This window comes from Mugil cephalus, chromosome 1 (genome assembly GCF_022458985.1).
Source record: "Mugil cephalus isolate CIBA_MC_2020 chromosome 1, CIBA_Mcephalus_1.1, whole genome shotgun sequence".
Taxonomy (NCBI): domain Eukaryota; kingdom Metazoa; phylum Chordata; class Actinopteri; order Mugiliformes; family Mugilidae; genus Mugil; species Mugil cephalus.
Window position 1 is genome coordinate 50,909,668 of NC_061770.1, and position 13,316 is coordinate 50,922,983.

The 13,316-nt window shown below is 41.4% G+C and overlaps 1 protein-coding gene across 1 annotated transcript in view; it reads left to right on the forward strand.

Moving 5' to 3' along the window:
* The first annotated feature begins 6,772 nt into the window (after positions 1-6,772).
* Positions 6,773-13,316, forward strand: part of tnfsf10l (TNF superfamily member 10, like) — a 64,200-nt gene continuing 57,656 nt past the window's right edge. The window contains exon 1 of the mRNA XM_047584874.1: positions 6,773-7,485. Coding sequence (XP_047440830.1) covers positions 7,270-7,485 — 216 coding nt within the window. The 5' untranslated portion in view covers positions 6,773-7,269. The remainder of the gene's footprint in view (positions 7,486-13,316) is intronic.

A 13,316-nucleotide genomic window follows, 5' to 3' on the forward strand; every position in this document is an offset into this window, starting at 1 on the left:
AACATAAAAGAAGGCTGTGTGAACTGTCTGAAGAATAGGCTAGCACTGCCCATACACTAGCAATATGTATACAGTATGTCCTGCTTGTTCCACTCAGAAACCTTTGGGGTGGGAAATGTATAAGTGTTACGTAGGAAACCAGAGCCGAAAATATCCACTAGCATCCAGCTAACAAGGCGATTGCTTAATACATATAGCCCAAAACAATGACGTATTATAGCCAAAGAGCCATGTTCACCCCTTTTTTCCGAAGAATTCTTTGTTGACTGCTCCGCTCTCCTGCCATTCTGGTACAATTCACTGGAAAGAAAAGGCTCTGGTTAGTTGTGATGACCAAACATGTTCGTCACAGTGAGTCTTTAGCTTGTTAGTGTTAGCGTTTGGCTCAAAGTACGTAAGTGAGTAAAGCCGTACAGGGCTTATATAATTTATGCACATAGTGTTCAAGCAAGTCAAAACCTGACTGTTTTGTCACCTCCACACAGCTGGCAAATAACTTTGTGACGTCTGACTGTCAGTTTGAGACAGTTACAGAGATGGAGGCGTCCACATTCTGACACCTGAGAGGCGCGATGGGGATTTCCAAAGCTAGCTCCAACATTTTTGACGTGATATACTGGCACCTTTCACTTAAATATTTTTAAGAATTACACTTTCAGAGGTGGAAGTAGTTATAGAAAAACATTTCAGTTTTAAAACAATATAACTTCTGTTTTCAGATATTTATGGAGTTAAAGATGTCAACCTTTGATCTTAATTTGAGCCACATTCAAGCGCAAACGGCACACCGCACACATACACTGACTTGGCAGAAGTGTGGGATAGTCCCTTAGCTCTGATACATAATATGTCATGGAATGCTTAGTCTGAACTCTTAACTCCCACTGCTGATCGCCATTATGTTTTCTTACCACGGGACACTAACTGACTGACACACTCGCACAAATATCCACACTGCACATAGATGAGCTGCAGGGCTGGGTGGACAGCTGTGGCGTCCGAGGAGACATGCACACACATCTGGAGAAATGCTTGTTGTGTTGTCAGGTGTTTGGCTGCCAAAAATAGGGGGGCTGGAGGGAGGAGGCAGAAAAGAGAAGAAGCTGGATGACACGCAGAGGATGTATAGCGGGAGGGTGCATGTGTACAGATTATAGTGGGAAATAAATGGCAGAGACAATTAATCTCTTTAGCCTTCTTGGAGGAAGGTAAACCCAACTAAACGTATCCACCCTGAACAGCAAATTTTAAAATAACACCATACATTACCATGACAAACGTTTTTTCCTGGAGCTGGAGGGAACTTTACTCCAATTTTATAATACTTTATGAAAAAAAAAACACCTCGTCAGTTCATTGTTGTATGAGGTTAAACAAGCACATGAGCTCTTCAATTTCAAAAGATTACAGAGTTAAATCTACCCATCTGTGTACAACTGTGACATGACCTTTACAGTCAAAGTCTCGGAAACACATTCAAGAGCATTTTGAAGCTTTAACCAAATATTAAAAGAGGCATTCGATTCTTTATGGCCACTTAGGGACAGAACAATGTACTGTAAAAACAATGTTAAAATATTTTTCCATCATAAATTTGACAGAAAACTACTGAACACATCCAGCAGAGCCAGAAATACTCTGGAAACCGAGTGAGTATAACTCAGAACATCACACTCCTGTTGCCTCTGTTTTGGTCACCACCTCCTCAGGGAAATGTGTCATTCTGCAACACACCATCGTGCAGATGTCACTATGACTGATCCATTATACATCACACAAACACTGGAACTGTGTCCAATAATTTTGACACAATGTTCAAATAAAAATATGAAGTATTTTTTATATTGCATTGCACCATTTCTTGTACTACTGAAGGTTTTAGCAGTTTGTTTTCATGCTTCATTCCTGACACTTTTTCGCCGACCCTCCAACATGATATTGATGGAGTGCATACAGTCCTGTGCCAGGTTCACACAACTCAGACATGTGAATGCATAGGGTGTCTTTTCCAGATGATCAAATATAAATATCCAACACTGATCTTCAAACTTTCATTTTAAATTTTGGGAAAGTAGTATATTTTATTAATCTTGCAGTGAAGCATCCTTTCCTGAAGTGTTACACCAATGAATGATCATGAACCAAAGAGATTTCAGCCACTGGCCATAAAAGAAGCTCAAGTGAATTTTCAGATGTATTTAAACAGCCAGAGAAACTGAAAAACAAAAACAGATCTGGAAATACTATTTCATCCAGGTCTGATATAAATCTATCTTCGCTGTCAGCTTGGTGGCTACAAGAACAGCTTTTCAAGGCTGCTGAGTACATCGATCCATCTATTTTATGAGGGTACCACCGGCTACTGGGTCTATGTTTGTAAATCACTGTGAGTTGAGATGAGCACACCTGCAGAGCAGAGAATGTGGCTTCAGCCTTATATCAACACTGTTTAGCTAAGAGTCCATTTTTTTTCATTTAATATGCTACTATACTTACGCCAAATGTACAGCCATGAGAAGGTAAGGTTACTCAAAGATTTAGAAGTGCGTTACAAAAGCGTTTTAATTTTCAGTACTACAAAGTCTCCTAAAAGGCTGCCATATTTGTTCTTAACTCCTTGTTGGACCTCTTTTGACTACTCAAACATCCATTTTCATCTGAAAAAATATACACTCAACCTTCTTTAGAAAGCCAAATAAGTCATTCAGCAAGCCTCCACTGGCAATCTGGGCATGTAAATATTCCATCCATGTGGATGGCTGCTCAGAATTTTTCTGATCGGACTGAACATAACAGCCAGAAATTTCATAAGGACACGGTTAAACGTGAACCACAAGTCGTATTGATATAACTTGATGTTTATTAAGATCTACAACAGTTATGTTAATAACTCTGTTGTGTTGTAGTTGGCAGTGCTTTGAGGTTGATGCTAACATGCTACCGGGACTAGTGAGGACAGTATGCTTAGTAAGGGACTAAGCACGTGCTGGTAACTTATATATCCAAATAAATTACATTTGACCTGATGATGGTGCCAAAAGAAAATTTACCAAAGTATCCCGTAGGGAAGATTAATGTATATTTGTGTTTTTGTCCCCTCCTGGTTCCATCAATCACTTTGGCAAAAACTTCGACTCCGGGCACTAGAGGTAAAGTCAGTGGAACACAAATTTGAACACAAATTTCATCCTCTGGGTACTGAATGCCTGTAATAACATCATGTACAACGAGATCAATCAGGAGGAAGACTTAAGAAATTGGACTCATCAAGTCCAGTTGCCACTGTTGATATGCTATGACATGGATGACTGAGAACCTTCGCAGACTCCATACAGTGAAAGGTTTCATCATCTGGGTACCATGAATGTCTGTATCCTTAGATATTTTGTGTAGGTGAAACATTTAACCCAGTGGTGATGGACAAAAAGTCAGGGGATCAAAAAAGTCAGAAAGGTTCATCAGATGGGTACAATGCTAATCTCTACCAAATCCAAAAGTCAGACATTGCAAAAAAAAAAAAAAAAAAAAGAAGAAGATCACTGTGTGTTGATTGAAGTAAAGGATAAGTGAGTGAAGCAGAAAAGTCATTGGTTTGTAGAGTGGGTTATCCAGGAATCAGAGGGTTGGCAATTAAATCCCCGCCACATGGCACTGGTGTCACACCGTGGTGAGGGTGTCTTGTCTTGGGGTTGTTTTGTCATGTCATTTCCTGTTTTATTTTGAAAAGTAACTCTCCTCTTGTTTCAGGTCACTTGCCCTTCCTCATGTGTCACCAGTCTGATTGTCTTCCCTGATTCCTGATTGTGTCCACCTGTCCCCTATTTCCCTCCATGTGTTTAAGTAGTCTGTGTTCCCCTTGTCTCGTGCCAGAGTGTCGTCTTCGTCAACCTTCTCGTGCTTCGCTTCATGTTTTCTTCCCAAGCATTTTTCACGTAAGCCTGTGAATCCTCTCGGAGAGATTACTTTGATTTGTTTAGTCTTTTCTTAGCTTTTTTCCTCAGTTCTGAGGATTCCTCCATTCGGAGTGTTTTGTGTTTATTTTGTGAATTGTTTCTTCATTTTGAAATTTCCTCCCTTTGGAGAGTTTTTTGTTTTCCCTGATTTGAATTACGTCCAGGAATTTTTGTGGCCATTTGTTGTCCCTCTGTAAGGGATCTCTGTACCTTCCAATTAAAGTCCCTAGTCATCTCTGCATACTGAGTCCTGAGTGCTGCTTCGAGTCCCGGCCTGACAACTGGTGTGTGAACGGGTGGGTAGATGCAAAATGAGGCAAAATGCTTTGTAAATATAAATAAAGACAAGACGTTTACAATTTGGAAACCCATCAAATAGTTGCTCAGGTATCTCCAGAGAACTTAAGTTAGGCAGTTACAACTTCAAAAAAAGGTAAAACATAAATTTATTATTGCAGGTTTAAGCCAAATGTTTAAGGTTTAAATACTCTGGAAACCCATTTAATTTCCATGAGGATACTTTGTATTGTAGTATCATCACTGAGACTTTAATGAAGTATTATAACATGCGAGGCACAGGCATATCTCAGGGTCATGCATTTTATCTGCTGTTTGTCCTCATGTTTATAGTGAAACAGTTTTCACTATTGAAATAAACTGTATATCCAAAGTCACCACTGACTTTATTTCAAACTCAGAAAATATATTTAAGGTTTAAAAATTCACAGAATGTCCACGTTGGCACTAGCGTCTTTCTTCTGAAAGTCTTCCCAGGTTATGTTGTTAGTATGTCAGTATTGTCCCCAGACTAAAGCAATACAAACTAAATTTACGGGATCCCTGAGCAAGCAGGAATTTGACAAGACGAATCATTGCAGGTATTGCCCTCCTGTGAGCTCTGTGAGTCATTTGGCTGTTTTCGGGGTCAAACTCATGACCTTACAGGAATGAAATATCATCCAGACAAAGACTACTCCCACAACGGTGGCAGCACCTGCCCTCAGGGCAAAGTCGCCTCCATCGTGACCATTTTTGTGGACATGGAAAGTATTTGACTCTTCTTTCACCTCTCTTTCAGAATTTCGAAAATGATGAATTCCCGCCATCTGTGCTTTCATATTTCTACAAGTACAGATTTTATACTGGCTCACCTGCAGACCACATCACCCCCATCTTGGCCACCAACGTTTGCACTGAGAATATGGGTCTGTCAGGGCTCAGTAAGAAGAAGTCCCAGTAGGAATAAATAGCTTTCACATCTGGTGCAGAAACCTGATGTGAAATCACTATAGTTTGACTGGGAAGTACTTCACCATTAGGGCCACTTAACAGATCACAACACATTTAATATTACCAGGACACATGGCCTTGATTGCAGAAAAGGCTTTTGGGTTGTGTTGCAATGTACGTTTGATGGTCCAGGGCTGTCCAAGTGGCCTGGCTGTGACCCAACATCGTCTCCTCTGCTGGCGTGTCGGCCTCCCGTCCTTGATAAACAGCCGTGACTGTGGCCGCCCTGCTTTCCAGCTGTTTCAGTTATGAAGAGGAAACAAAGGTTTAGAGCTCAACTGTAAACACCGTTTTTGTCTGTCTCCTTTCTTTAAGACATTTTATTGTGTGTTTAGGGGAAATATATGCCATGTCATGATTCTGTGTCCAAAGACGAGACAATGCAGATGATAAAACATATAAAAAGACTAAATGGAGGCTTTGGTGGGACGTTTGCCTTTGGGCACAGAGACAAGTCAAACCTAAAAGCTGTATTTATTAGTCTACGACTTCTCTTATGTGACCTGAACACAGTTTGTGATGCTTTTTGAAGTGCAAATATTTAACTGTGGCTACAGAGATAAACTAAAGGGCGTTGGGTAAATGTTTGCTCTCAAACAGAGAAAGGCTCTAAAATAGACCACAGATTTACACAAACACGGCTGATAGCAGCTCACAGAGACAGAAAGAAATACTAAAGACATAAAAAAATATGTTTGCAATCATTGGAATCTATATTTTTAACCAACAATGCTTCAGTCTGACGTAACAAATATTTGCAGTTCATCTGCTGTTGATTCATCTTCTAAATGTTTGGTCATAAAATGCAACAAAATGGTGTTGTTAAAAGAGGGAGAAAAAATGGAGCACTGGACGAAAAACAATGCAACAATGTAATGAAGTTTCTTCATGTGTAACATTGTTGAGATGTGACTCCAAAAAAAAAAAAAAAATGCAACAAAATGGTGGAACAATCTGACAGGCAGACAGCAGTCATCTTTTGGCCTTTTGATTGAAAGAATGAATTGAACTTTGTGAAAAATGTGAGTGGTTATCTCAATCTGAATAAACCAAAATTGTCTCAAAAGAACATTAACATCATGGAAGACAGGTTCAATACAGACTTTTTGTGGTACATAGAACTAGTGCATTCTGACTGAAAGGGATAGTCGAGATATTCCCATAGAAGTGTGTTATCAAAAACTTAAAATATAATATACTATACAGTACAAGACAGGACAAGACAAGACAACATACAATAAGACCCTCAAAGACAGGTCTTCTCAGAAATCCTAAACGATATGATAGACAACATAGAACAAGACAAGATAAGATGTAAATGTACTAATCCAGAGTGAAATTCTTATGTCACATGCTTTAAGAGCAAATAACAGTCAAACATTTACCATACACTTCTATAAAAAAAAGGTTAAAAAATAAGTGAAGTAGGTGTCTGTGGTGTACATTTAATTGCCAATTTTCTAAGTGTTAAATATAGAAATATATTGGTTTGTTGACATCTCTGCTTTCTGTTATCTTGTTATCTTGAGCTTTGACAGTATATGGCACTAGAGTCCCATGGAGCCACCGCTGAAACTGAAAGAAACACACGTGCGTGCGTGCGTGTGTGTACGTGCATGCGCGCGCGCGCGACTGTGAAAACATTCCTCCGCAGCTCCAGGGTGATGAAGAGGTTAAGCCAGCCCCTCTACGCTGCGCTCTCTCGGTTGCAGCCCACCACCAGCAGCCCAGCTGCCTCCTTCCTCTGCAGCTCCAGTCCCACTCTAAACTGAGACTGAGCGCTGATCAGAAATGGACTCATCCAAAGTTTGACTTTGAAGTCTCTCGCAACCTCCTCCTCCTCCTTCTCCTCCTCCTACTCTTGCCTCTATCGCCGGCCTTCCGAGCGCAAAAGCTCCAGTGGCAGCCGCGCACGCATGGAAATCTAATTTAGCTCCAATTTTCGGTCAGTCGGTCAGGTCTGTGGAGGCTATTGTTGCGTCGCTGCTCCCTGGGTGTTGTGGTCCACTCATGCGTCGGGAATGCCATGGCCGCTCCGAGCGCACAGCAGCAGGATTATTTCAGATCGGTGAGCAGCGAGTCCACCACTTACATGATGGTCCCGGCCGGCGGGCCGAACGGGACTGGGCGCCGGGAAGCCCCGTCCAAGATGTGGGTGGCGATGGTGGTGATTGTGGTGGTGGTACTGCAGATCGCCTCCACCACGGGGCTCTTTGTCTACCTGAACATGTCCATATCACAGGTAAGAGTGTCCAGCTTCCACGGCTGAGCTGTTTATTTTGAAACACCTTTGTGAGAACTCTGTTGCTTTGTCAGAGAGGGAAACGTTTAACGCAATAGCTTTTTGGGCATGGAACTGACATGATTTCAAGTCAAGTTGGCCAAACTGTGCGCAGCGTTATGTGTTGGATATTAAAATAATATCCAAAACATCAACGGTGCAGCTCCTACAAGTTACTAGAGGAATCGTAAAGCAGCATTAATGCAGTTTCTTTTATGAGCTTATGAGCGAAGTTTGCCCCAGCACGTTGACTTGCGAGTTTCTTGAAAAACAACTGAACGGACTTGTTGAAACAATGCAATTTGGAAGCAGTCATCTGACAGACAGGAGGATCAGCAACCTCTCTGCCCTGTCCTGTCCTGTCCTGTATCGAACCGAGAGGGTTTAAGAGCGTGCGTAAAACAACATATTGAAGCCATTTGCGTAGGCAGAACCTAAATAGGGGCTGGAGCGCAGGGCTGCTTTTAAGTGGGTTGCAGATGTGTGCGGGGGGAAGTATTCGAGGCGATGATTGAAGTGCTTTGGTTTGCCTCGTGGTGCGATTTAAGCCATGTTTTTATTCCCTCGAATAATCATTTTAAATGAAATACCACTGTAGCAAATTGCAATATATCTCAAGTTCTCAACCATGAAAGTAGCCCACCCTAACCACAACATGTTTTGGCAACACTGTCAAATTCCTCCTCGGCTTTTATATTTGATTTCTTTCTCTAAAACTAACCAATTCCATTTGTGTCGCTGCAGCAGCCACTCAAAGACCAAACCTGCAAAGTTTTTGTTTTTGCCCTGTTGCAAGCCTAAGTGCCTCGGTGACATGTCGCTCATTGAGTCCCAGCAGGGGGAAAGCGCATGATGACAAGTGAACTTACGACGAGCTGTTAAAGTTCGCTGCAGGGAATCTTAAAATAGGAGTGAAATAAGCTTTTCAGTCAGCAGAAGTTCACTGACCGTCCTCCTTTTTACTACTGCGGATATTGTGGAAAAGCAATTTGACTGATACGCTTAGGGGTTTGGAGGAGCGCAAAGCATGACATGAGATATGGGTGTTGCGTGTGGTTTCTGAAAACATAGGCTGGATTCTCACAAAATCCGTCCTGCCAGGTGTCAGGCTAGGTGCCGGACCAGTCAGTGTCCTAAGTGACAGCCGTGTTAAGGGGTGACTTAAGTATTTTAAACAATAAAAAATCAAAAGCACTTGTTTGAGTTTTTTTTGAAGGCGTTCCACCACTCACCCAAGATGAGGCTTCTTGACCTGGAGGAGTGAGTATCTTCATAGGCAGCAATGGTTACGCCTAAGTGTTCCCTACACTAACTGTGTTTACATGAACGCTAGAATTCCACTAATAATCTGAATAAAAAAGCCTCATGTAGCCACCGCAAGCAGAACAGACCGATGTGATCAGAAGGAGTTTGCAGAGGGGTCGTGTAACCCATTGAAAATCTGTTCAATGTGAAAATATTAGCTCCTTATAACCATGGAAACACTTGATCTGATTGTTTCTCTGTGGTTGGAATGAATCCATTCTCTCTGAGCGTGTTTCCTCCACATAAGCTAAACATCTGGAGGCAAGTTCCAGGAGTGACAGAAACACAGAGAAAAGATGACAGAGTCAAAATCCAAGGGGAGGGCAATGTTGAAAACGTGACTCTGTCTCGGTCATCTTCTTCTACGGAGCCAATTCAGTGTCGTCAATAAAGCTGGAGGAATATACTCTCCTCCTCTTGTCCTGTTATATTTCCTGCTTTCAAAGAACCACTTCACACAAAAAAGGCTCTATTGTAGTGGATGTGATCTTTTCATTTAGCATCCTTGTGAACAGTAATGTTCTAAGCAGAATGATCTCAGTCGGGAAGTATTGTCCATGTATACGTAGCAGCTGGTTGCGTTTCCTTGTCTGTGTTCTGTAAATACATGACACGGTTTGTCCAGCGCCTGGGTGAAATTGGCCCGTGTCGACGGCAACAGAGGATCTTTTTTAAACTGTTTCCAAAAAAGTTTCCAAAGATCTGAGGGTTCTCGGTGAGAGACCATCCGGAGCGTTAGGGTAGGGATGAGGGGAGCTGCTGCACAGTCCTGAGGATGGATGGATCGCAGCAAGAGGTCCGTTTAAACTGTAACCTTACTGTATCAGAGAGAGGGGCTTCAGAGCTCTACATGAGAACTAACGCATGTCAGATACAGGCATGTTTCATTCAAAACAGGTGTCGTACGTTTCAGGTTGTTTTATTTCTTCTCGCTGCTGCTGTATTCCAAATAGACTCACAGTTAGCATTAAGGCTTGAGGACAGCAGTGTCATGTATGTACATTTTTTTTTATTGAAAAGTTTGAATCTGTGCCTTTTTGGCAAGCCAGCGCGCATGAAATCAAATGGGCTAAAAGAGAAAGCATGGGACACTTACCCTGCAGATTTTTACGACGCTCTGATGAACTGTATGTCTGTAAATATCCCCGAAGAGATACAAAGGCCTAACGTAAGAGTCTTTGAGTTAAACAAGACAAGGAGAACTCCTAGAGAGGAGATCCAGGCCAAGTATACTGTGTAATACAATGACAAACTGCATTAAATGTCCAAATAGCAGTGGATTACATGTTGTTTTCTATATTAATCAGTTAGGTTGTGCCTATTATAGGCATGGATTTAGGTTGTCAAATAGAAGTCGTTACGCTTTCTCATTTTCATTCCAGTTTTAATCCAAATGTTTGACCCTTTTCTGGCCTGAGAGAGAAAAACACAGCATATGAGACTGTGACTGGGTCTTCTTCTCTCTTCTATCAGAATATGCAGCTGCTGATAATGATATTTACTTTAATGACGAGATAAATAGTGAATCTGTAAGGGTGGAAATGTTTATTTGTAACTCATCAAGTCAACTTTGATCTGTCTTCTTTTTTTTATTTATTTATTTGCGTGTCACAGATAGCAGGAAACCACACAAGGAATAGTTTGGAGATGATACTGGACAGAGACAAAATGAAAAACACTGAGCTATGTGCCCGCCTGTGGGGAATCCCCCGGTTCTCATGCGAAGGCCGGTTATTTTTAATCTGGAAACAGGCCTCGCTTTGAGCTGCTGTGGAGTTAACACCCCGTGGCCGCCCGGTTTTAAGACAAAAGATATCCGGAACAATGACCATCGCACAAAGAGGAATTCTCCAGCGTTGCCTCAGAGCTGTGGCATTCAAACAAACCAACAAAATGCCACACGTAAACACAGTAAACACAGCGGCTTAATGGGCGTGTGTCCGTAGCAGCTGCAGAGAGCATATCAGCCAAACCGGCTGTTCGCGCTGGACATAAATATACTTGGAAAACAGGTGAAAAAAAAGAAATATTTATCAGAAGCAGAAATAAACCCGGTTATTAATCAGATCCTTAATGAACAAATAACTTTAATGCAGTTTTTAAGCAATAGTCTTGCTAAATTAAGTATATTAATTTATTACTAGCTCAATAAAATAATGTATACAACTGTTAATAGGCTAAATAATGAACAAGTTCCTATAAAATTATAAAATTTGATATTAAAATAAAATTGTATATTTGTCTTTTATTACATGTAGCAAAGAAAAAAATCAAAACTATTGATTTGTCAGCTTCACCTACCCTAAAAAAATCAGATTAAATGAGGTGAAGGAACTGTAGAATCCCACCTACTTTACTAACGTTTCATCAGGTCAGAGATAAAAGCTTTGCTGATAAAACCTTATGCAGCAACAGAACGTCATGGAGGCTACAAGACTGACACCGGAAGAGACTGGGTGCTGTGTACTGATGTGTTAAACTTACAGAAGCTTCTCTTCAGCAGGTTAACATCAAGTGTATCACATCTAAGAAAGATGTTTAATGTGGTAGACTTAAAAGTTGAGGGGTTATTTAAGGAAGCGTTGTGTCTTTGTGTTGCCTTGTGTTTGCTTCAAAGCCTGACGTCTTTATTGAAGACACAAACCTTCTTAGACTTACGGTCCACTTTATTAGTGTTTAGATTCTATGATAGGCTCTGATATGCAAACACACACCCAGTGCGTGTGCATATGTGTGTGGTCTGATTAACACAACGGTGTCACTCTGCGTGGGTGTTTGTTAGGTGTGTGTGGTCCGCTCTGCACAAAAGATCTGCGCTTCCTGAGTTTTCTTTCTGTGTTTGCGTGATTTAAGCGTGTGTTGTCATGATTTTGTCCTGTGTTGACTGGATGACCTCCAAGCACGGACTAAAAATGGCGAAAATCCTTCAAAACATTAACAAATTTCAGATCGGCAGAAACTCGGGGTTTCTGGTTTATGACCCGATTAGTGTCGGGCTATGCAAGACTAAAGATTAACATAACAGGACAAGTCAGGAAGTCAGATAAGAGCAGCTCATCTGCCACCAGAGGATCTCAGTTCTTTAAGCTCCATATATATTTACATTTCAGATGTGCTATTTTCTGTTTAGTTCCGTTGAATTTACGAGCACTCAACTCAAGAGTGTTTTGATCCTCTGACCTTGTTTTCCAAAGGTGGCTTTGGAATGGGCCACTCCTCTCAGTACCAAGAATGGATGAATGAGTCACTGCACTGACAGCTGATGGATTGCGCTGCAGGAATTAGGTTAATTTACCTGTCAGTCTGCAGAAAATGAGTCAGCAATTATTCTGTTCATTAAATTGTTGTATTTTGTTTGACACTTTTTAACTGTAAAGCGTTTCAGTCTTGCATAAATAACTGTGGACTGATGGTCCACAGTTTAAAGAGTATAGAGTATAGAGTAGTAGCAGGGTGGTTTGTACCCATCAGCTCACACTGGCCTCCTTTTGAAAGCATTGTGGAGCTAAGAACTTGAGTTGCACAGTTAATTCCCTCCAGTCACTGGTCTAAAGTAATGGAAGTAAACGGCGCCATGCTAAACAGCTGCAGGTCTTGCCATATCTGAAGGAAATCTCGTAGAAAACAGCGCTATTAGCATATTAGTGCGACTTCACACACAAAGCCATTTCACCCAAGCCAGCCTCCCTGTGTGGCCTCCCATGTTCTGATGCAACCCACACCAGCAGTGTATGCCAGTCGTTCCATTATTGCTTAAATCTGATGTATGATTATCCCAGACTTTCACACTGGATTGGGTTTATATTGGTGACAAGGTTAAAGTTCCCATTAATAGAAATACATGTATGTCTGTGAGAGTAATGTGCGTCAAGGGGGTTGGACATGCAACACGTGTACATTACAGGGGGCCGCTGGGTGGGCAAGGGTGCCTTTGTGCCGCGTGCATGTGTGTGTCAGAGAGCGACGCACACAGGTGCACACATGTTTGGGATTAGCGAACAGTGTTGAGTAAAATCAAATCTGTCACGCAAATATTTTGGTTTGATTCAAAGCTGCTACACTCGGACCCCCCTTATGCCAGACTCCATTGCCAAAATACACAATTCTCTGTCTTTTCACCCCCCCACCCTGTAGTCTTTGTGTATTATGCTTCAGATCTACATTGGAGAATCGAATTACAGTTTGTCTTAGGGCTCAAGGGTAGAATGAATATTTCAGGAGTGACAAAATAGTTTTTTTTTTTTTTTCCAGGAGTTTTAGAAGTTAAGTGATTCCCTGGCAATGCGATGCAGGCATCTAAATAGGCTTACAGAAATTGTCCAAACGTTACCTTAGGTGTTTATAGAGGTGTAAAACACAAGAGGAACAAGACAAATTAAGACACGGTTTTTAGAATAAGGTGAAAGAAGGACAGATTTGACCTTGCTTTTCGTCTCATTTGTCTCTTCAACTTCCAGGCCAAAAAGGTGCAGATAAAATAATATCTG